Source organism: Trachemys scripta, chromosome 7 (genome assembly GCF_013100865.1).
Source record: "Trachemys scripta elegans isolate TJP31775 chromosome 7, CAS_Tse_1.0, whole genome shotgun sequence".
Taxonomy (NCBI): Eukaryota; Metazoa; Chordata; order Testudines; family Emydidae; genus Trachemys; species Trachemys scripta.
In genome coordinates this window covers 86,849,134-86,872,583 of record NC_048304.1, presented here as the reverse complement: position 1 = coordinate 86,872,583, position 23,450 = coordinate 86,849,134, and the positions used below count along the sequence as shown (strand labels likewise).

The window sequence follows — 23,450 nt, the reverse complement described above, 5'->3', positions numbered from 1 at the left end:
AGGAAAAGCTGCTTCTGTAATGAGCCAGCCACTCCCAGTCCCTATTCAAGCCCAGATTAATGGTGTTGAATTTGCAAATGAATTTTAGTTCTGCTGTTTCTCTTTGAAGTCTGTTTCTGAAGTTTTTTTGTTCAATGATAGTGACTTTTAAATCTGTAATAGAATGACCAGGGAGATTGAAGTGTTCACTTACTGGCTTATGTATGTTACCATTCCTGATGTCTGATTTGTGTCCATTTATTCTTTTGTGGAGGGACTGTCCGGACAGAGATCGCCAGCAGCCCTTTAAATGGCCAAAGGCACACTCCACAGTCATTCGGCACCGGCTCAGCCTGTAGTTGAACCGTTCCTTGCTGCTGTCAAGGCTCCCTGTGTAGGGTTTCATGAGCCATGGCATTAATGGGTAAGCGGGATCTCTAAGGATCACAATGGGCATTTCAACTTCCCCTACCGTGATCTTCCGCTCTGGGAAAAAAGTCCCAGCCTGCATCTTCCTGAACAGCCAAGTGTTCCGATAGATGCGTGCGTCATGCACCTTTCCGGGCCAGCCTGTGTTAATGTCCACGAAACGCCCCCAGTGATCCACAAGCGCCTGGAGAACCATAGAGAAATACCCCTTCCGATTAACGTACTCGGATCCTAGGTAGGGTGGTGCCAGAATAGGAATGTGCGTCCCATCTATCGCCCCTCCACAGTTAGGGAACCCCATTTGTGCAAAGCCATCCACTATGTCCTCCACGTTACCCAGAGTCACAATTCTTCTGAGTAGGATGTGATAAATGGCCTTGCAAACTTGCATCAACACGATTCCAACGGTCGACTTCCCCACTCCAAACTGGTTTGCGACCGACCGGTAGCTGTCTGGAGTTGCCAGCTTCCAGATTGCAATAGCCACCCGCTTCTCCACCGGCAGGGCAGCTTTCAATCTCGTGTCCTTGCGCCGCAGGGTGGGGGCAAGCTCCTCACACAGTCCCATGAAAGTGGCTTTTCTCATCCGAAAGTTCTGCAGCCACTGCTCGTCATCCCAGACATCCATGATGATGTGATCCCACCACTCGGTGCTTGTTTCCCGAGCCCAGAAGCGGCATTCCACGGTGCTAAGCATGCCCGTGAATGCCACAAGCAATTTCATGTCGTATGCGTTACGCGGCTCGATAGCATTGTCGGACTCCTCACCCTCACTCTCACTGTCTCTTTGGATCTTAAGGAATAGTTCGACAGCCAAACGTGACGTGCTGGCGAGACTCGTCAGCATACGCCTCAGCAGTTCAGACTCCATTTCACGCAGACGGATCGCGCTGCACAGAAACCGTTGAAAGATGGCGCCAAAGGTGGACGGAAACAAAGGGATTTCTGGGATGCGAAGCGATGCATCACGGGGCATTGGGACAGGACTCAGAATCCCCCACACCCCCTTCCCACAACCCACAGTGCCAGAATGGGAAAAGGTGCTCTGTGGGATAGCTGCCCATAATGCACCGCTCCCAATAGCGCTGCAATTGCCGCAAATGTGGCCACGACAGTGCGCTGGGCAGCTGTCAGTGTGGACAGACTGCAGTGCTTTCCCTACTCAGCTGCACAAAGTCAGGCTTAACTCACAGCGCTGTACATCTGCAAGTGTAGCCAAGGCCTGTGAAACCAAGCAAGCATACAGCCCATATTCTTAACCTCAAGTAGAAAATGATATATATGTACAAATAGGAATAATAGATATAGTAGACCATAACCTTTATGGAGATATATTACATGGCACAGGGAGCACAAAACATATTCCAGTTATGTCATACATACATTTATAAGCACCCCCCCCCCCCATCTGTCACAGGAAGATTTAAAAAAACAAAAACCCAGGAAAAGTTTTGTGGCCATCTGTCTAATGCACTAGCTCAAGGGGTGTTTCACTGACCTCATGACTAGCTACCAATCCACTGATGAAAATAAACATGATCTGATCGCATGCTCTGACAGAAGGACAGTCCCTCCTGCCCCATCCAAATACTGGCTAAATGCCCCATGCTGAGGTGCCTGAACCATTTCAAAGTATTACACAACTGTCCTCCACTCTCCTGTTTTATGAGCTGAACTTGGACCGAATCTCCACTTTGTCTGACCTTTGCACTCTCTAATTGCTGTGACCTCACTTTGGTTACCACAGCAGTGTTTAAAGTCCATCAGAGAGGGGAGTATACATGCCCTGGACTCGAAACAACCCAGCCCCATTTCCACCTTACTACATGCCTGTGCATTAGAGTTTCGGGAGCCTGGATTTGTTTGGTCTGACTGCAGGATGAAGCCGGTTGTCAAGATAGTTGTTCTGTGCCTGGCCCTGAGTCTAGGAAGATGCGATGAAGAAGTAACCCCAGACAACTCAGTCAACCAAGCTGCCCCAGAAGAATCAGCCTCAGCAGACTGGGGCATTGGGACCCTCAGAGATGGCTTTGAAACTGTTAATAGCTATTTTGACTCTTTTTTAGAGCTGCTAGGAGGAAAAAATGGGGTTTGTCAGTACAGATGTAGATATGGTAAGTGGCTTCTTTCCTTTCCATAGGGCCCTGCAGGTTCAGGCAGCTGTCCTGTGAATTGGTACACCTATTTCAGGCCTAACCGTTCTTACTGGTAAGTTATTGGCTATCAGTTTGGGGTTTGAGACAGAAGATGGGAAGGGCAAATGCAACAGATATTCTCTGTAGAGACAAATCTTGTACATTTTGTATCTGTTTCTAGGACTTCTGACTGAATTCTGCATGTTGCTCTCCCAGCACTGTCCACACTCCATTAGCTTTCTAAATTGATACTAATGGAGTTTTTGGCGCTGCCTCTTTAACTCTCCGCTTCCCACTCAGAATTTTTGGTGTTTTTTTTTCCCTGACCTTTTTCCTTTCAAACTCCCCTTTGCTTGTTTTTAAACTTACAGCCTTTCCCCTGAGCTATGATGGATTCTGTTCATGACGCTTACATTGATAGAGAATTCCTTAAAACAAAGGGGAACTCTGTGTCTAACACTGAGTTAGCAAGTCAGAAACTAACCGTGGGAAGGTAGAATTCAACCCTGTGTTGATAACTATGCCTGGTATATAGACACCACAGTGGGGAAGCTTGTGCTTCCCCTACCTGGAACAGCCAAGAGACAATTTGCCCCTCACTGAAGATTAAGGGCTTCCCTAAAGGGTAAAGACTCCTTTGGACTTTTTTGCTACTGGGGAATAACGGGAGAGAAGAGAACATTGGTGTCTTGTCTTAACCCACCACAGTTCTCAGTCACCTAGGGCTCTAAAGCAGAGGACAACTCTTCAGCAGAGGGGACAAAGACACCCCAGAATAAGGGACCAACCCCTAGCACACTTTGGGCCCAAAACACTAAGTAAGAAAGGACTTTGTATAACGCAGTGATGCTGTTTGCTTCTTTAACACGTCAAGTTTATACGCTTAGATTCAGCCATTCTGAGGTCAGCGGAACAGCAGGTCAGCGTAGGACAGATGTAACTCTGGTTTGCCCCTCATAATCCAGGGAACTTTCAGAATCAGCATCTTCCATAAGGAAGCTTCCTTTCCCGCCCACCCCAGTTTGGTTAGACAGCCAAGCCTTTGCAGTCACAAGGAGTAAGGGGTCTTTCTGGCTCTAGCTGTACAAATCTATCAGCTTGGTAGGTGGAGTTTCTAAATGACTCACACAAGCAGCAGACCAAGCAGGCTGCAGCAATCTCTGCAGTCATCAGAGTTTAATTATTCAGCAGTTCTTAGTTCTAAGATTAGTAATAATGAGGGGAGGAGGGAGCGAGAGAACTGGAAGGTAAATAAGATCTGTTGTCACTATTACAAGAACCTTTAACACTCAGACTGTTCCAGACAGTTTCTGTGTCTTAGGCTTTTGATTTTTTTTTTTTTTTTTTAAAGGTACAAGTCAGTTTGTCTTTGAGACAGAATTTAGGGGAAAGCTTCTTGGATGTAGTCAAGGATGCTTTCACCAATCGACATTTTAGACTACAACAAACCTCTGGGAACTCAGTTGCCCTACTTATGCTGAAGAACATAGGAGATGTGTCACAAGAAAGGTCTTACCTGTAAAGGCTGTAGGGGGAAGAGAATCTGGCAGGCAAACTGCCAACAAGCTGAGGCCAGGGCTTTGTGACAGTGGCAGCCTGTGGGTCTGATGAACATAAAGAGAGCTCTTGTGTGACAGGTGACAGCTGTAACTGCCATTATCCAGGCAAGTGTTTAAATGTACTGGAACAGAAGACAGTTATATTCATATTAGGTTTCACAAAGCCTTATGGTTCCAGTCCTGTAGTGTGTGTGTACCCAAGAGTCCTAACTACTTCAAGAGGAGTTTCAAATAGTAGGAAAGCAGTTTAGGACCTGATCCTGCATAACAATGGGCCTAATTCCCCCTCACACAGGAGAATCAGAAGAAAACCCTTTGACATAAATGGAGATACCATGGTAATTGAAATGAGAATCAGGTGCTCACAGAACAGAAAGCAGCTCAAATGCATGGGGAGCATATTTCTTGTTAAAATAATGATCTACATTTAAGTTATGTTAAGGGTAAACGATTGTTAGCTTCGATAAAAGCTCAGGATGCCCTGCGAGGTGGAGAGAAGACATTCCCTTGTTACGGTCTTTTATGCCTCCTCTAGCAGATGAATCACAGAAGTGCTGGAGGGAGACCCTAGGAGCCCCATGTTAAAAATTCTGCCTCCACTGCAAAGGAAAGATTGCAGCGAGATCCTTGCCTGACAGGTTTCCCCTCTGTCTGCCAGGATTACCCAAAACACTGGTCTCCAAAGTTTTTTTTTTGCTTCCGCAGTTCGGGCAGAAGTCCGAACGGCTTTTTTTTTTTTTTTGCTTCAGCAAAAATGGTAGAGCCGGCACGGCACGGGGTGCTCAAAATCTTTTTACTGATAGGGGTGCGCGATCAAAAATGTTTGGAGACCACTGACCTAAACCACTGGCTCAGAAAGATTTCCAAAGAGCAAAATTTTGGCTTTGGAATGGACCAAACGGTAGTTATATAAAACACCCCAGCCTTCTCTACCCACAGGTGCCCTATGAGGTTTTGGCACTAAAACATCCATACCTCCCATTCAAGAATTCACACTGGATATTTGCTGTACTACTAATAACTCTCTATATTTATTTGTCAGGAACAAATCCAGCAAGAAGAGCAGGTGTATGTTTGTTACATGATGTAAACCTCCCTCTTTGTTTGTAGTCATGAGAAAGTATTTGTTTTCCCATTTAAACAAACAAGTAGATTCCTTCACTCTCCTCTCTGCTAGCATGTGTTCCCCTGGGACAAGTGATTAATCACAGGTTAAAGGGGAAATTAGCAAAGTCCCTTGTTGAAATATTGGCAGCACAGCCCGGAGGTTTTTGATGATCCATGGAGGCCTACAGTATTTGTCCATGCTTTCTCCCCCAGTTCAGGCATTTGAAGCTGCAAGCTAGGGGGAAAATCCAAAACCTGAGATAAAATGAATTTGTTCACAGGAAGAATAAATGCAGAATCCCTTGACCTAGGGCAGTCATCTGCAACTACATCAGGAATTAGAGATCTGGTCCCTTCTTCCCAGGGCAACTGTTACAAACTCTGCCTGCTGCTCTTTTTTTAGCCTAATAATGCTGCTAATAGTCTGTATTGCCGAAATAAAAGTCAGGACTTACTGGTAATGGTCATATCCATCTTATGCTGATGAGAGAGTTTCATGCTCTCTGCAGTTGGAATCTCCCTTCTCTTGGCTGCCAGCTGATGTGGTTCTTAGCGGATTTCTCACCAGCAGAGGGCTGTATTGTGGAGGACTGGGAACATATAACCCAAAATGGGGGTGGGTAGATGTTATGGTTATGTGGTTGCTTGCTGAAAAATATAGGGAGGGATAGTAAGGTATTTCTTTAGGGAAGTCAATGGTGAAAAATGAGGAGCCATACTCTCAGGCATTCAAGCAAAAGTGGGCTAAAAGTAAAAATTCTCTGGACAGTTTCCCCCAATTTCAGATGCCAGGCTCTGTGGATGGGCAGGCAAGCAGGATTTGCAGCATTTTGCATGGCATTGCCTCTTTTTCAGAGTTGTTCCAAGGGACCCATTTTAACACTTAAGAGCTCTAGAAGTTATGATTTCCAGCACAGTGCTGAATGGGTCTGTGTAAAAATGGGCAATGTAATCTAACATGCCCAGGGCTTGAGTATCCAATGCTAGGAGGCCCAGCACTGTCCCAAGTCTCTGATGAAAGAAATAAGCAGCAGGTGAAATTTTAACTCTATTGTGGAGTGCTCTATTACCAACATTTACACAGAAGTGGATATCCCCTCTCTTTACTACTTGAATATAGCCCAGGTGGAACATGTGGAAGAGATTGGGGGGCTCAGGAGGTCTGAGGCAGCTGGAATGCAGAGTCCTGTGTCCCTGAGAAGAACTCAGGCAAGAGGCCTGAGCCTGGGAATGTGACCTGGAGACCCAGAGCTAGGAATAGTAACTAGACTCAGCCCAGACCCAATTGATTTAGAGACACATGGGATTCATGTTTAGGTACATTTACAACAGACTGTTAACTGTCCAGGAGGAGGACTGGACCAGGTTGTAAACACTGGAATCCAGCAATGATATAGCCCTTTATAAAGGATTAGTGATTGTGGGAGGTACATCAGGTCCTCAGGGAGCGTTGTACTGTCTTTCACTTGATCTGAAAGGAGCAGTTTATGCCTCTCTTCTTAAAGCAAGAGATTAGGTGGGTGATGGTCCTCTGTCTGTTCAGTGGAGCTAGGATGCCTATAGGAGGCTGTATTTAAGACCCTCGTCGTACAATGTTTCTTTGCCTTTGGCAAACCAAAAGCAAAGAACATGTGCTTACCTCTAAGACACCCCTGCAATCTCTTACCCCTAACTTTTCACATTTCTCTGTCTTTCAAGGGAAGGCTCCAATGCCCAGACCGAACTACAAGCCCCAAGAGCCCAATGGCTGCAGCTCCTACTTCCTTGGTCTCAAGGTACCAGAAAGTGTATGTACTGCTGCTAACACCTAGTTCCCCCATGAAATAATTCACTAACCGGAATAATCAGCTTAAAAAAATAGTTAAGAGCGTGGTCTAGCTAGGACATGTGCTATTGGTATGATAACTATTGTATTTTTTTCCTGGCTGCAGCCAGCTCTGAGTGGTATCCTCACCTTTCTAAAGATTGCTGTGATAGTCAGTCATATATTACAGTACTAAATTGTCTGCCTATGTTTGCCAAGGAGATGGCTGTCTGCGATGGCAAGGGAAGGAAAATGTAACTTTAAGTAACCATTTAATTTACTATCTGATTTGCTAACCAGCAGAGCGATCAGCTCCCAAATGTTGGTGGCTGCTGCTTGCGGAGGATGAATAATTCTGTCAATGGGAATTACATGTGTGGATGCATGATACAAAACTCCAATTGTCTTACTATTTATTGGAGGATAAAGTCTACCTAGCAGATAAATGCAGGAGAAGCAAATGATTGCATCAGGGAAGCAGTTCAGAAGGTACGTGGTAATCCGTGGGATAGCTACGGAGTGTTGGTGCAATAGAAGCCACTTAATGGAAACCCAGATAAGTATCATGCACTTTTAACTGGGTCCATCACAAGGGAACATTCAGTGCAAGGCAGTTCAATTACTCAAAGCTTAGAGATAAATGGCAATGCCTGGTGTTCCCTGCAAAGCCTATTTACAGGTTTGAATTGGTGTTTGCTGTCATAAATCTCCCACTAAGCAGCCCTTTGGTCCCTTTCTACAGCTCCCCTCCTCAATATTGAGTACGAAATTCAACTCATTTCCAGGCTTTGTATCTTGGTTATTTTTAAAGCAATTAATGAAATCAAAGTTAATCTATACCATGAGAATGGTTCCTTGAAGAGCCTCTAAGAGCCTGGCTAATTAGCCTATTTCTGTTCCCACCAGGGTCTGCACCAATTAAGATTCTGTTAAAAAAAATCCCTTGTGGGCTATTTTTGAAGTTATATTAGTTCCTTAAACTGGACATCACCACAAACCTCTCTAGAGGCTTCTGTCATCTCCTGCATGCATGTGCATTCATGAGTGTTAGAAGTAAGGAGGGGAAACTAGACCCCTACATCGGGGATGTGGAAGAGAAACACTTTCTAATAAGTAATTTAGAAAATAAGGACTTCATTCCCACCTTGATATGAACAGGCCCATGTGTAATTCTCATGCCTATTACACACTCACTAATGGGAGATTATAAACCAAAAATCCACAGTGTATCTGTTCTTGACCTTACAGCTCTGTTTGTTACAACTATGGCATTAACACTGGAATTGTAGCAGAAGCTTTGGGTCAAGGAGCAGCATTTGGTGGTTTGGGAGAAGAGGGGCATCACCACCGTTGGAGAGGAGGATAGACCCTTCACTAAGTACAATGCCTGAGCAGTGCTGTCTTCCCTTTCTCTGCCTCCAGCTGGATTTAGGCATCCCTGCCATGACTAAGTGCTGTAACCAGCTGGATGTTTGTTATGACACCTGCGGAGCCAACAAATACCGCTGTGATGCTAAGTTCCGATGGTGCCTCCACTCCATCTGCTCAGACCTCAAACGGAGCCTTGGTTTTGTCTCCAAGGTTGAAGGTGAGTTTTGCACCCAGGCCACTCTTGTGGGACGCAGGTGGCTCCAGCCCCATTTCCCAGAGGAGCGGTAGCAGGAAGTCCTTTTCCTACAACATGGCAGCAGGTTTCTGCTGTGACTGCAATAGGACATAGCACTGCCACAACTGAGCGGCAATCACACGTGAAATACACTTAGATCAAAAGGCTGAGCTAGCCCTAACCTTTGCTTGAACATTGCCTCCCTCCTCTCTAAAGCAGACCTGTCCCAGACAATTACCCAACGTGCTTTTATGTTTGAAGTTTATTATTAATTTAAAAATAAAACAGCCCCAAGCCATTCATTTTTACCTTAGGGTGGGATTTTCAGAGCCACTTATGGAGAGGATCAGTTCTTATTTCTTTCCAATGAGAATTTGGTGTCCAAATCCCTTAGCTAGATTTAAAAGTCTCAGTGCTAATGTTTTAGAAAGGGGTTAATTTTTCCACAGTATTTAACTTTATGACAAAAGGTTCTTATTAACATGTTACGTTTATAAGCCCCAATTTCAAGATTCAAACTCTCTCAACCATTCTTGATTTGGGTTGAGTTGAAGCTTGCCATATGGGCTGCCACCTCTTTTTTATTAATGTTTACATCCAAGTAAAGCCACTGTGGGGGAGGGGACAGGGAGAATGAGATACCATAAAGGGTAGTGTCACTGAGATGCCAACATCCACCCAGCTTCTCTTAATCCTGAAATGGAGACAAAAATCATCTCCCAGCCGCCCCAATGTCTGAGAAACAGAGGTTGGCTGAAAAGCAGTTGGCTGAAGCTAAATACAGATTCCTTCACAAATCAAGTGACAGTTACAGGCACATCTCAGTGGTTTGAGTGCATATAGCACCTTCCTAGAATGGTGGAGTTTAAATTAGAAACACAGTACATGCAGCTTTCCTCCTTCTCCTGCCAGCAAACCTCATGTGGTTTATTAGCAGGGCCGGCTCCAGGCACCAGCAAAGCAAATTTGCAGGGGCACAAGAATCCAGCATGGGAGCTGAGAACCAACAGGGAGCCCTGGGAGCTGTAATTCCTTGGTTAGCTCCCTGCCTATAGAGCCAGCCCTGGATCAGGGTAAGAACTACATTTCCCAGCATTCCCTTGGCCGCAATTAACAGGAAAGGGAGGGGGAAGGAGTGTAGAACTGAAACCTCATGCTGCAGCTTGCTGTAAATGGTAGGGACAGAGCCAGCTCTAGGTTTTTTGCCGCCCCCCACCTCAGCCCTAGGCTCCCCCCCGCACTCCTGTGTTGTCCCAGCCCTGGACTCTCCCCCGCCCACACCCCCTGCTGCCCCAACTCTGGCCCCCACCCGCACCTCCTGCCACCCCAGCCCTGGGTTCTCCCCCCACCCGCATCCTCTTGCCGCCCCAGCCCGGTGGCTCTTCCCCCCCACACACCTCCTGCCACCCCAGCCCTGAGCTCTTCTCCCACCCCTACACCCGCACCCTCCTGTCACCCCAGCCCTGGCACCACCCACACCTCCTGCCACCCCAGCCCTGGGCTCTCCCCCAAAGAAAGAATTGGGTGGACTAAATGGACATTGCACCTCTCTATCTGAAGCCTAGCAAGGCAGGTACATGGATCCCACTAGAATTTAAAATGAAAAGTAAGGGAGGGGAGGCTATACTAGACTGGGCAGCTTTAGATACAGTACCAGGCACTTAGGAGGATTTGCCTTCTGAGCCATGGAAGCAGAAATTGACTTTTCTTTTCCAGATTTAGCTAATAGGGGAAAGGGAATCCAGCACCTGCCTTCCAGATTTGAACCCCTCAAAATTCAGGAGTGCTCAAGCTCAATTTGGGCAGCTATTACTTCATTTCTCCCAAATCAAATATACCGATCCACTGTAACTTGCTGTAGGAAAAAGTAGAATAAATTGAGCAAGAAATGCTTCCCAGTGGTTATTAGGACTGGAATTGCTATTTTCAACAGCCATTTTTTTTTTATTAATTATTATTAATTATTTTTAAGTTTTATTTGTTTAAAAGGAAGACAGTGATATTGCATTGGCAAATTCCCCATAGAAACAAAGAATGGAACAAAAGAATAATAAAGGCACCTCAACTTTTCCTCATTTATGTGGGACAGTCTTATAATATGCATCCAGATATCCTCCAGTCACACAAGCTGAAAATTGTTCCACTTTACTGCAGTTCTGTAACCATATGGGAACCAATCCTGTCTGTGTTCTGTGCACATCCAAAATTCCTGCTGAATGACCCGCCCTGGGAGCGAGTTACCAGTGACCCAGGGCTGGGGCGGCAGGAAGGTGCAGTGGGGGGTTGGGGGCACGCAGGGGCAGCCAAAATTTTTTTTGCTTGGGGCAGCAAAAAACCTAGAGCCGGCCCTGCTTATGAGAGGGGAGGCCTGGGCTACATTTGAAATTAGATGGACCTAGCTACATCACTCAGGGCTGTGAAAAAATGTCACGCCCCATGCAACATAGTTAGGTCAACCTAACTTCTACTGTAGACACAGCTAGGTTGATGGGGGGAAAAAAAAAACACAACTCTTCCATCAACCTAGCTACGACCTCTCAGAGAGATGGATTAACTACATTGGAAAACCCCTTCTATTGACACAGGATCTAAACTACAGTGCCACAGCACCACCATAGCTGTGCTGCTGTAGTGTAGATATATCCCTAGCGTGCTAGCCGCAGGAGGCTCATTAAATAGGGAAGGGAGGGAAGCACTATGCTTCAGCACCTGCTCCTGAAATACCTCGGAGTGCGCCTCTTCATATCACTGGGCCTCCTTTGTGGTAGTGCCGCATGGCAGGTGTTCACAGTCCCCATATTAATGTTCCCCAGACTTTTCTAGTGCAGTTGTCCAGAATATGCTTCTGAGAGTGACTGCCAAAGACCTTAAGATTGTTTGCTGAAGCCAAATTTCCTTAATAAATGTTCTTAATCAAAAGATTAACAACTTTTGAAGTATGACTAAACTACGAAACACCAGTGCTGTCATAATTCACTGTTAAGAAGTCCAGTACGTTAGGTTCTTGCTACCTCCATGGCAGTTTTTTTTTTTTTTAGCAAAATAAAATTAAAACCCTGAGCTCTCATGAATGACTGTTTTTAGGGTATCTGTTCCTGAACCCTTTGTCTGATTTTGTTCAAATTTGATAGAGAAATTTGAACCCTGTCTCAGAAGTAGCCTACAAATTTTGAGGCTGATATGACCATTTTTGTGAATTTCAGGAGGTGACCAAAAGTAGAAATATTTAATAGAAAAACAGCTGCAAATTTAGCCAGGAATCAGCTCCTAGAACTTTAATACAATACAGGCAATATCAACAGAGCAGGGACAATTTGAGGAGCAATAAGTAATTGTGACTTCCCCTCTATTGTGAGTGTGTATCTGATAGTCAAGGCAAAGGACAGTCTAATGGTCCTGTTGGGTTAATTGCACTACTTGGGCACCCAATAGTGACAGTGGCCAGAAATGCCTTTGTTCATCTTCAGTTAGCCCACAGACTGCATCCTTTCCTCTCTGATGCGGATCCAGCAACAGTGTCACATCCCTTCAACATATCCAGGCTGGACTTCTGCAGTTCACCTTACTTGGGACTTTGGCAAAGGCCACATGGAAGCCACAATTCATTATACTGAAGCCCAGCTGCTAAGTGAAATGAATTGGTAGGGCACATTTCAACAAAGAACTGCACTGGTTCCTGATCTAATTCTGGATCCAGTTCGAGGTGCCAATCCTGAGCTGTGAGGCAATTAATATCTGAGACCTACATGTCTTGGTGACAATTTCTCCCTCCACCATACAACAAGGCATACGTGCGACAGGTATGGACACTGAAGTTCATCAGGGCCGCCCAGAGGATTCAGGGGGCCTGGGCAAAGCAATTTTGGGGGCCCCCTTCCATAAAAAAAAGTTGCAATACTATAGAATACTATATTCTAGTGGGGGCCCCTGTGGGGCCTGGGGCAAATTGCCCCACTTGCACCCCCCCTCTGGGCAGCCCTGGAGTTCATGGTTATAGAGATGAAATTCCTGTGGGCTGCAGACAAAGTATTCTGAGTGGAGGGTATCCATGCTGTGGAGCTCCCTGGCACCAGAAAACCACCACATAAAAACAAGCATGCATGGGTTATAGACAAAGATGAGGTGAAGAGAGAATTTGGTTTTCTTTGGCAGAATCAACGTGAACCTTCCTTTCTCTGTAGTGCTTAGATACTTCAGCCAAAGGCATATTAAAAACACAGAGACAGATTTATATAGGACTAAGTATCCTTTGTGGTTACACAAATTATTGTTGTTTTTTTTTTTTTTTTTTTTTTTTAAATCGAATTCAGAAAGATAGTGAGACAGCAGTTTGAGTCCAGGAATGAGCGAAGCCCCCATGAAGGGAGCTCAGCATTAGAAGGCATCACAAATGTGGGTTGAAAACTGATTTGGAGGAGAGTGCTTGGAACACAAGGAGTGAGACTGACCTAAGCAGAGGGCAGCTTGCTAGCAGGAGCAAAGTCAAAAATGGGAAAGAAAGACAAATGGGGCAGTTTGGAAAGAGGATTGGAAGGAGTGTAAGGATTTGGCAGGGGTTAGTGCTCCTGCGATTGGGGTAACCCTGTGTCAGATTAATGAACAAAAGGAAAATTGGCAAATCTGGTTGGATCAGTGGGCAGGAAGGGGCACTCCTAGAGCTGAGATGCAAAGGGATGAGCGGAGAAACACCCATTCTGGGCATAGATTTGGACTGCTTAGTGATTGAGTTGCAGTGTAGCATGCTAGACCCCTTGCTTCCCCTTGTGGACTATGATGCAAGCAGCAATCTCTGCCCCTGGGGCAGGGCTGGCCCACAACATTTTGGCACCGGAGGTGGGGAGCTCAAATGATGCCCCCATTCTCCCTGGCTTGGGCCAAAACTTTGAAAGGTCTCAATTCTGCCTTCTTCCTGTTCTACTCCTCTCATAGTACTGCTCTGCTACCTACCACAATAAAGGAGAACTAACAACTTAAAATGCCTTGTTCAAAAATTTTAAGTAACACTTAACTTTCAAACACCTGAACAGCAAATGTAACTTTTCTTCTCTACATAGTAAACACTGGCATTTTTATCTGTTTGAATGATCAAAGTGGTGCTTTCCGTGCCTTCTTGGTTGCAAAGATTTGAACTGCTTCCTGAAGGTCCACAGTGTGGGCCAGCTCATGCTCTATTGAGATGGTTGCAAGGCCAACCAGCCTCACCTGTGTCATTATGGAGCGTAGATGGGTTTTTATTAACTTCAGCTTGGAGAAGCTGCATTCTCCCCTGGCAACTGTTACAGGAAGTGTTAGAAGTATGCGCAGAGCAACAAAAGCATTTGGAAAGAGGGTGGTCATCTTATTTGTGCACATATTCCAGAACAGCCTTTCAGATCCTACTGAAATGTATCTTGAAAGGGCTTTCAGTTCATCACCTAAATCACTCGCATCAATATCGCGCATGTCATCATGTGTCAATGCTGTCTCTAGTGCCCTGTATTGCTGGGGTAGGTCTTCTTCAGGTATAGTGTGGAGTTTGGGAATATCATACACCATCCCAAATATACTGCTGTGTTCCTTGAGCTGCATTAAATGTTCTTCAACTGACTGTATTGCACAATCTAGCACCTGGTTAAAGAATTCAACTTGAATTGTTGTTTGGGGGGGGGGGGGGTCTCACATGGGATTATCCCATGCCTCATAATCAAAATGTCTTCTTCCTCAGTGACTCTTGTATTCTTGAATGGGTGGGAAAATAGCTGCAGTGTGAAGTTCCTCTGCCAACTTCCGTGCACTCTTCAGAACGTTTTGAAATCCCTCATCTGACCAGTAAGACTGTAGGTATGACTTTGCTTTGTCCAGTCATTCCATTGGTCCAGATATATCAAGGTCAACACCTCGGAGTCTCTTGCTTACATTTATTTCAAACAGTATGTCATGCCACAACCCTATGCCACACAGAAATTTGAAGTTATGTATGTTTCTGGTGATTCCATTTCCCTCTGCCACTGTTCTCCCACGAACAGTTCCTGTCATAGCATTATCCTCCATCATGGCAACTATGGCATCATCTATCTTCCCAATTTGGTGTTTGATAGGCTTTATCGCCTCCACTCGACTTTCCCATCGTGTGGCACTCAGTGGTTTCAGTGTCAGAGAGGATGTTCCCAGATGTTGCTTCAAAATTTGCCATCGATGCGTTGATGGAAAAAAAATACATAGATGCTTTGAATTACATTAAAAAATTCCTCAGCCTCACTAGAAGCTGATGCTGCATCACCGACCACCAAGTTCAATGAATGAGAACTGCATGGGACAAAATAAGCTCAAGGGTTTAATGCTCGGATCCATGTCTGCACTCCTCTGTTCTTTCCTCTCATGTTGGCACCATTATCAGAGCCCTGACCTCTCATGTCAGCTATCGCAATTCCCGTATCTTCCAGCTTTTTAAAAAGCACATTTGTCATACCAGCTCCTGTAGTATCATCAATGTCAATAAATTCTAGAAAATGCTCTCTGACAGTCACGATTGCAGGCAGGGCCGGCTCCAGGCACCAGGTGCTAGGGGTGGCACGTCCGGCTTTTCGGCAGCAATTCAGCGGCGGGTCCCTCAGGCCCTCTCTTCCTCTGAGTGCCGCCAAAGTGCCGCCGATCAGCTTTATCTTTTTTCCCTCCTCTCCCCTTTTCGCTTTGCCGCTTGGGGTGGCAAAATAGCTGGAGCCGGCCCTGATTGCAGGGACATTTGTAACAACAACAGAATCTAGTGAAAAACGCACCATTAAAGTCATTTGTTCCGTATGGCTGATGTCAGGTGTGCAGTCCAGAATAACAGAGTAATATCTTGCTGACTTTAGATCTGCCACAATCTTCTGTTTGACTTTTGTTGCCAGTAACTGTATGATCTCATTTTGAATGGTTTTTCCAAGGTGGTGGTGGTGTGTTCATTTCTTGGGTGGTGACTCTTCTTAGATGCTCCTGGAGTACAGCATCAAACTCAGCCATCAGCTCCACAATTTTAAGGACGTTTCCACTGTTTGGCATGTACAGCTGATCTGAAGTGGCAAGCAGTGCTAGATTTTGGGTAGCAAGCATTCTCACAATGGCAATGAGCCTTTTCAGAACGTTTTGCCAGTAAAGAGACTCTGAGGCAATCTTCTCTTGATGCTGATCATCTATGGTGGCTGTTAACCTTAGTCTCATCTCAAGCTCTTTCCACCTATGGAATGCTCTCTAGTGATTTGCTGCCTTCTCATGGCATGCCAGATTTCTAGCCAGATTTTTCCAGTCCTTTGTTCCTGTAGAACCCAATGTGGCTGGTACATTAGACTGGAAGAGTTTGCAACAAGAACAGTATGCAGCATTCTGGGTTTTTGAGTACATAAGCCATGACCTCTCCACCTTGTCACCACTGGGGATTTCACACCAGTAACGTGTTGGATGGAAACTTGTATTTTCATTGTCTTTGGGAAACGAAGTTTTTCACTTGCTGTGGCCCATGCAATACAAGGAAGTCCCTCAGGCTACTGCTCAAGTGGGTCCACAGTCCTGGATCATCTAGACTTAAGGAACGAAACTCAGCAGCAGCTGTTTCTTGCGCCTCCACCACACCCTTCTCTGATCTACACTTTTCTCAGGAATGTGCATGGTTACATCCATTGGAGATGGAAATATGGATGCTACAGTAGCTGCCAGGTCACCTGCACTCTGACTAACTGGAAGATTAGGCATCTCCTCACCACTCACATCCTCACTGGGGCCGGAAGGCTCACCGTGAACATTTGTGTCAATGTATCTCAGGAGAGCTCCTTCCTGCTTAGATAGAAAAGCTTCCTTTGCTTTCTTTCTTTCTCTGAATGCTGCCCCAGAAGGGCGTTTTCTTCTTTCACTCATGACTGCTGTTCTGTGCCAGCTATAGTGGCTCTCAACACTCAATTGAAGGGGACAAATAAGCAGGCTGGTAGCAAGGCCTGAGTGAGGGAAGATACCAGTGTCTTAAGGGCCTAATTGGCTCCTACTACTTCAGTTGACTGCCTGTTCTCCTCAAGTGGGTTCAGGGAAGCAGCAGGAAGCTCCCTGAGAAGCTGGTGTTAATCAGTCCAGGCTCCTGGGGGTGCTAGAGAGGTACATAAGAGGCTCCTCCTCCTTTCTGCAGCTCTACTGCTTTCTGTTATTCCCTCTCACTTTTTCTCTTGCCTGCCTGTTGTGTCTCTTGTGGCCTCCTTCCTCCAGCACAGCACTCCACCATCTCTGTGCATCTAGAGCAGAGAGAATGCATATGCATCAGCAGCAGACAATTTTCGACACTCTGGGTCCTATGGCGCGCCCCCACTCCCCAGTCTGGCACCTGCCTCAGTTCGCCTCATGGTAAGGCCAGCCCTGCCCTGGGGACCTGTGCTTGCAACAGACACTTCTACAATCCCTAGCTCCATGAGTAGCTCAGAAGTTGCTGTGAACAGCACTCCTCAGGCAGAGGTCACTAGATGTGAAGTTCTGAGTGATTGAGGGAGTTAATGGGAAGGGAGGGAGGGAGAGATGGGAGAATTTCTCCCCCCCACCAAAAAAAAAAAAAAAAAAGGTTAATGACTGTGCAGATCCAAATTTTTTTCCCTAGTGACTGAGCCCAAGTTTACCTTAGCAGCACTTTGGCAGTGTAGCTATATAGATATACTGTACTGGCCAAGCACTCTGAACATGGATGCTGGTCTGGCAGCATAGCTTATTCCAGCCCCTTGCTGCATGAAACAAGCTATGCTGGTAAAAGTGCAGTTTTGTCAGTATAACTGTCTACAGTAGGGGCTTTTACTGCCACACCTGTATCAGAGATCATACTTCTTCACACCCCTGACACAGCTATGCTGGGAGAAGTCCATAGTGTAGACCTGTCCTCTGAAAAGCCTGTTTTAACCCTTTTGTCTTGCGTGTTGGGTTCTGCCAGTGACACACCCACTGCCATTAATGGGCACTACTCATCAAGAATTTGGAAAGGGACATGGTCAAGGGTGACAGGGCCAACTCTAGACTCCAGATCCCAGGTCAGTTATTATTATTACATCCTTCCCACACCAATGTTGGAGCACAGCATGGAAAAACACTCTCTTCCATTCTATCATTTGCTGCTGCTGTTTCCATTTGGTCTATGGGATTGAGATAGATTAAGAACCCCCCTTAGCAGGGAGGGCAGAATAAAGTTTCTCTTGGATATCCTGGTTTCCTCACACCTGTTAGTATCCCCTTAACAGCTTCAAGGGGGATGTGGGGGTCTGTCTGTTGCCATCTGAAGTACATGCCCCAAATATGCCTAGTGCTGCCTTATGATTCTTGTGGAAACAAGCTGCTGGTTGGCGATTTCTTGGATCTCTTACCAACCAATGCCCATATCAAAAAGTTACATTTCCTGTTTTCACTGATCCCCCAGACAAGGGCTACAACAGTGGTAAAAATCCCACATTCTCAACTGGGAAATTGCCTGCAGCAAATCCCAGAGAAAGCCAACACTCAGGATTTCAATGCTCCCATGGCCCTTACTTTTAAACACTGGTGATTTACAATCTAGACATATTATTAATTATTATTATTAATAAAGAGAGCAGTGTAATATGTACAATGGCAGGGTACAAGACATCAAAAGTTAGGCCTGCCAACTGAAGGACAGTCCTTTAAAACAAGTTTCAGAGTGGTAGCCGTGTTAGTCTGCATAAGCAAAAACGAGTTGTCCTTGTGGCACTTTAGAGACTAACAAATTTATTTGGGCATAAAACAGTATTTATACAACATTGAACCCTCTTAGAGAGAGTCTAACCCATGATGTGCTCCTTAAAAGTGTTCCCCTTGCATATCCCAGCATTTCTCACAAATGGTATGCAGCTTCCCTGCCTGGGTCCCCATGTGCAGCCAACCAGCAATGAGGCTGTTAAGGGGTCACTAATTTGTTTTCCAAACCTAACACCTAATTAAGATGAATGGGGAAGTTCACACTTGAGTGCTGTTATTGCAGACTTGAAAAACAGTGCCTCCCTCCATTGGTTTTCTGTCTCATTAGGATGATTAAACATTTGTAGAGAAGTATCAAAGACAGGCACAGCAACAAGTTAAGTAGAACAAAGAGAGAGTCAGAGGATCTTATTGCTGAGGTGCATTAACCCCCCAGAAGCTACTTCTTATCTTCAAGGGTCAACACAAACCCTACCTACAACTCTGCTTTTGTTGGTTTTGATAGCCCTTTATCAGAGAGTTCCGTTTGAGCGCCCTCTGCTGGCTGAGTGTGGCCTGAAAGGCCATGACTACACCCTCCTCTCAAGGGCCTCAGAAGTTACTCCACTGACAGCTTTTAAACAAGCGCCTCTGTTGCATGCTTGTTAATATTTAGAATAACTCCGCCTAGTCTTAAAGCAGACCCTCAATGTCTCCACTTAAAGTCCTAGTCATCCCCTTCTGTTCTGTGCCAGGTTCTTCAGGTGCTCAGCTCCCTTTTCCTGGGCACAAGTCCTCAGGGTTTCTTCATAAAATAAAAGCAGTCAACCAAAATGATATCCTCCCCTCCCAGGGTAATCACTACAGGAACTCACTGCTCTCTTCAGGACCTTCCCTAGTCTCCTCTCACAGCCCCTTTCTAAGGGCTGCCTCTCTGCAGTTCTCCTCTTCTCCTTGAACTGGGGTATTGTCCTGCCCCTCATTAGAGGCAACCTGGGTTAACCTGCCTACTCATCAGGGGAGCAGGGCTACTTCACTTAAAGGGCCAGCCACTCTGTCTCATCTTTCCTCTCAAATCAGTTCACATTACTACTCCTCCCGATATGCCTGATTCAATGAAGTGAATAGAAAGACTCCCATTGACGTCAATGGATTTGGCCTAGTCTACACTAGGAATTTTCCTTGATTACAGCCATTGGTTGCCAACAGCCAGCATGGCTGCACCACTGCAGCCTGGGTAAACCCCAATCAGCCACAATTTGCACCAAGACAGTTTAGCCTGGTTTCAAGCAGGGTAAGCTCCACCAGTGCTTTACTTGACTGCACTAGGGGTTGCACAAGCACAGCTGAACCTGTGGTCTTGTCTACACTTGAAAGACAACGCAGATTAGGATATGAATTTAAAGCACAACAGTTACTGGTGAATAACTCCATGTGTAGACATACTCTAGCTCTCCTCCCAGTCTCAGCTTGTGCCTTCTATTAAGCTTCCCTGGAACAATCTCCCTTTTCTCACCTGTCAGCCACCATCTCTTTCACACCCCTTCTTGCAATCCACCTCTTCAATGAGTCAACCCCACTCCTGAACTGTTGCCCTGTGTCTCCTCTTGTGTCTTAGATTTTAAGTGCTCAAAGGCAGGGAATGTTTCTCTCTCATATATATCACACACACACACACACACACACACACACTCCTATACATTTTATACTCCTATCCCCAAACCCAATTAAGTAAAACAAGAGAAGAGATTGTCTGGGGAGCTCTGAAGTAACAAGGAGGGCAGAGGGGATCAGGAAGGCTGTCCCAGGTGGCAGGAGTTTCAGTGGCAGAACTGCAGAGAAACGGACAGAGGAGCTGAGAGGGGACTAGAGAGAGGCCATGGGGTAGGACTATTACCAAGTCTATGTCTGAACTGATTTTATTGCCTTCAGCCCATCAGGGAAAATGACCACCCTGTGGAGTTTAGTATTAACTCATTTATCTACCTGGCTGGGGAGTTCAATAGTGAGCCTCTTGCTAGAGTTGCCAACCCTACAGGATTGTCCTGGAGACTCCAGGAATTAAATATTAATCTAAAAGATTATGTCATGTGATGAAACCTCCAGGAATACGTTCAACCAAAACTGGCAACCCTAACTCCAGGCTGTTTGACATTTTAACTACTGTGTCATCTGGCTCTGCTCAGAGCAGGTCTAGATAACACTCATGTCAAATGCTGATGACCACTGGCAGCTGGTTCACGCTATTGCTCCCACTGTAAGGGTGCTATAGCCATATGAAAAACAGCCTGCGGGTAAAAGCTGAGTTTAGACAAGGCCATGGTCAGATGGAGGGGCTGAGAAGTAGGGAAGAGTTGATGCAGAGAGATCTTTTGAGAAGCTCACTTGTTATTTCACCGTACACAAAGAGCATAACACACTTTCAACAAGAAAAAACAAAAGGAAAGTCTCTTTAAGAGAGAGCACAGCTGTAGAGACTGCACTGCAGCAACACTGGGAACAAAATGGCTCCTAAATCCAGCCGACAGCGAGAAATAGAACTGTACACAAAGGCAAAAAGACATTGCAGTACCCCACACAATCCACACTGGTTTGAGGCCAGTCCTGGCACTAGTTTAACCAGCAATGAAAGTGTGAGACCACTGCTGACATGCCTGTTCTTTTCCCTCCTGACAGCTTGTGAATCTGTAGCAGATACAGTGTTTAACACTGTCTGGACTCTGGGCTGCCGACCCTTCATGAACAGCCAAAGAAGTGCCTGCATTTGTAACGAGGAAGAAAAAGAGGAACTTTGAAGAGCACAGCCCTCTGGCCAGAGATGACCTCATGCATTCCATCTCTGATGCAGCTCTTTAGCAAGCCATTTTCCATCAGCCCTCTGAACTGGAGAAGTTATGATAGTATGGGGTAGGAGGAGCAGATTTTTGCACTGTGTATAATGCATCAGTTACAGCTTTGGGTGGAGGGTGCTGTCAGAAGCAGTGACAACTACTGCCTACCTCAGATCCAGTCTAACAGCCCCATCTCTTTCCAGGTGTATCACTGTGGGTTATTTTAATGCCAATTTTCTATTGTGACCAATTAAGATGAGCAAAGAGAATGCAATGCAGACAGTAATAAGTAGTTTCTGCAGCAGATATACATGTGTATAACAACTTCCTCTCCCTGAATCACTGATACACCATGAAAAACAAGTTTTCCCACTAGCCAAAGTTCCAGTCACTAGTTACATCTTTTAAATAAATTATTCAAACACAGGAGATGGGCTGAGCCACAATATTGGGGCGGGGGGGGGGGTAATGGAAAAAGGGGGAAGGATTCATCCCCTTTTGGTTCAGACCCAATTATTTACACACATGCAAACTACCCCACTTCTCTGAAATATTTAGAGGCTCCCCAAACTGTTCAGATAACCAAGGATTTTTGTTAGCTAAGAGAATGATTCATGGCTGGGGACATGGCCAAATATTAGCCAAGAGGGATTTTGAGTAGTTCCGATACATGAGTGCACACAAAGGTAGACTGGAACAAAGATCATCCATGTTCAAATAGCTCTACACTATACATTCTGATACACATATAAGATTCTGCCCATAATTTCACAGCAGAGGAATAAGCTCCCCCCACAATTCCATTCAGCTGTACCTGTTTATTTTCCTCCTTCATAATTTAAAACCAAAGGGAAAAATTACATTAGTCTCCAGTAAGCACCTTCAGCAGTGTCCTTTTAAGGGGTCGGGGGCGGGAGGTGGGTTGCAGGAGGATTTGATGGGACTTTGGGAAACTTTCAGGCATACAAAGGCATATTTGTAGACTGGTACTGCTTAGGCTGTGTTTGGTAAGGCAGGGCTTGGTTTCATGGGGATATGGCTAACTTAAAGAGATGAACGATCCCAGCGGATTTATTTTTTCAAACATGTCTAAGATCTAAATCTGAGAAAGGATTCTCTTATAGACTTGAAAAACTACCTCCCCCCAGGGAATTTTGTTGTTGTTGGGGTTTGTTGCTGCTGCTGAAAGGGAGTTTCTACCAAGATGTGTGTAACATACAAGATAAATGTGGATCTGTCACATGCCTAGATAGATGGATGGATGCACACACACACACTCTCCCTGTCTTCCATTCACTTTTACACACTGCACAAAGTGGATGTTACAACACTGTTTGTTTTTTGACAGATTCTGTTTTAGCTATATCCTTTCTGGCATACATGTTTAAACTGATACATTTAGCAGAACATTATTTAAACTACTGTCCCTGTTTTTGCCAGGCTTATTGGCCGCACACTGAAAAGTGTTATACATCTGACCCATATGGTCTGCAGCAATGGGAGGCTATTGTTAGAAAACATGAGACTAAGGTAATAAAAAGTGAACACACTGAGTTGTGTGGGGATTCCCCCCTCCACCCCATTTGGAAGGGCCATTCTTATTTCCTCAGTGAAAATTAGATGTCCCTCTGAGCAGGTGATAAGCCAGTGAGTATTCCAGTGCCAATGTTCATCTCAGTAGTTGTCCATCAGAATGTTTCCTGCAGAAAGAACCTGATTGTCAGCCCTAGTTTGTTTGGGGTGGGAGAGGCAGGGGGGTCGTGTGTGAGGAACAGACACTAAGAGCTTTATATATTTTTAAGGTGAACTGCTACCCATTGTTAAAGGTGAGTTTATATGTACAATTAAATATCACTTGCAAAAATATCTTGTCTATGTTCAGTGGCTACCTTTAAATTGCAGATCTCTACAGTGACACATTAAAGCTGACCCAAGCATGTAATGACACGATAGATCATGACAAAATGGATAAATGAGGGGTTTTGAACTGAACCTTTCCATCCAAGCTTTGGTACTTTGAGGAGATCACAAATAAAAGTGATATTTCCTTTATATCTATATAGCACTTTTCATCCCCAAACCATTTTACAATCTGCAGCTGATAGATGGAAGACCGTTGAGCCTGCATTTTTTAGTGTAAAGTTTCCTTTTACTGACTTAAAAAACAACAAGAAAAAAACCTTAATTATTTTTGGATGAAGCTTTTGAAATGTCTTATGAAAAGAACCAAACAAGACTACGTTGGAGTAGACACACGTGCTACATGAAATAAGCAACTTAGAGTTCGACAGCCTAGCCAGAGATCACTGGTGAGTCACTGAAATACAGCCA

At 45.2% G+C, this 23,450-nt stretch overlaps 1 protein-coding gene across 2 annotated transcripts; it reads left to right on the top strand.

Moving 5' to 3' along the window:
- Nucleotides 1-2,187: 2,187 nt before the first annotated feature.
- PLA2G12B (phospholipase A2 group XIIB) lies at nt 2,188-22,985 on the top strand. 2 transcript variants are annotated; one of them, XM_034775889.1, is made up of 4 exons: nt 2,188-2,522; nt 6,908-6,996; nt 8,436-8,601; nt 20,965-22,985. In XM_034775889.1, exons 1-4 carry the CDS (start codon nt 2,288-2,290, stop codon nt 21,081-21,083), a joined length of 609 nt encoding a protein of 202 aa, XP_034631780.1. In that variant the 5' UTR covers nt 2,188-2,287; the 3' UTR covers nt 21,084-22,985. The 2 variants fall into 2 exon arrangements, with proteins under 2 accessions (XP_034631780.1, XP_034631781.1); XM_034775890.1 differs by having other exon boundaries at nt 2,189-2,522; nt 6,908-6,984.
- The last annotated feature ends 465 nt before the right edge of the window (nt 22,986-23,450 follow it).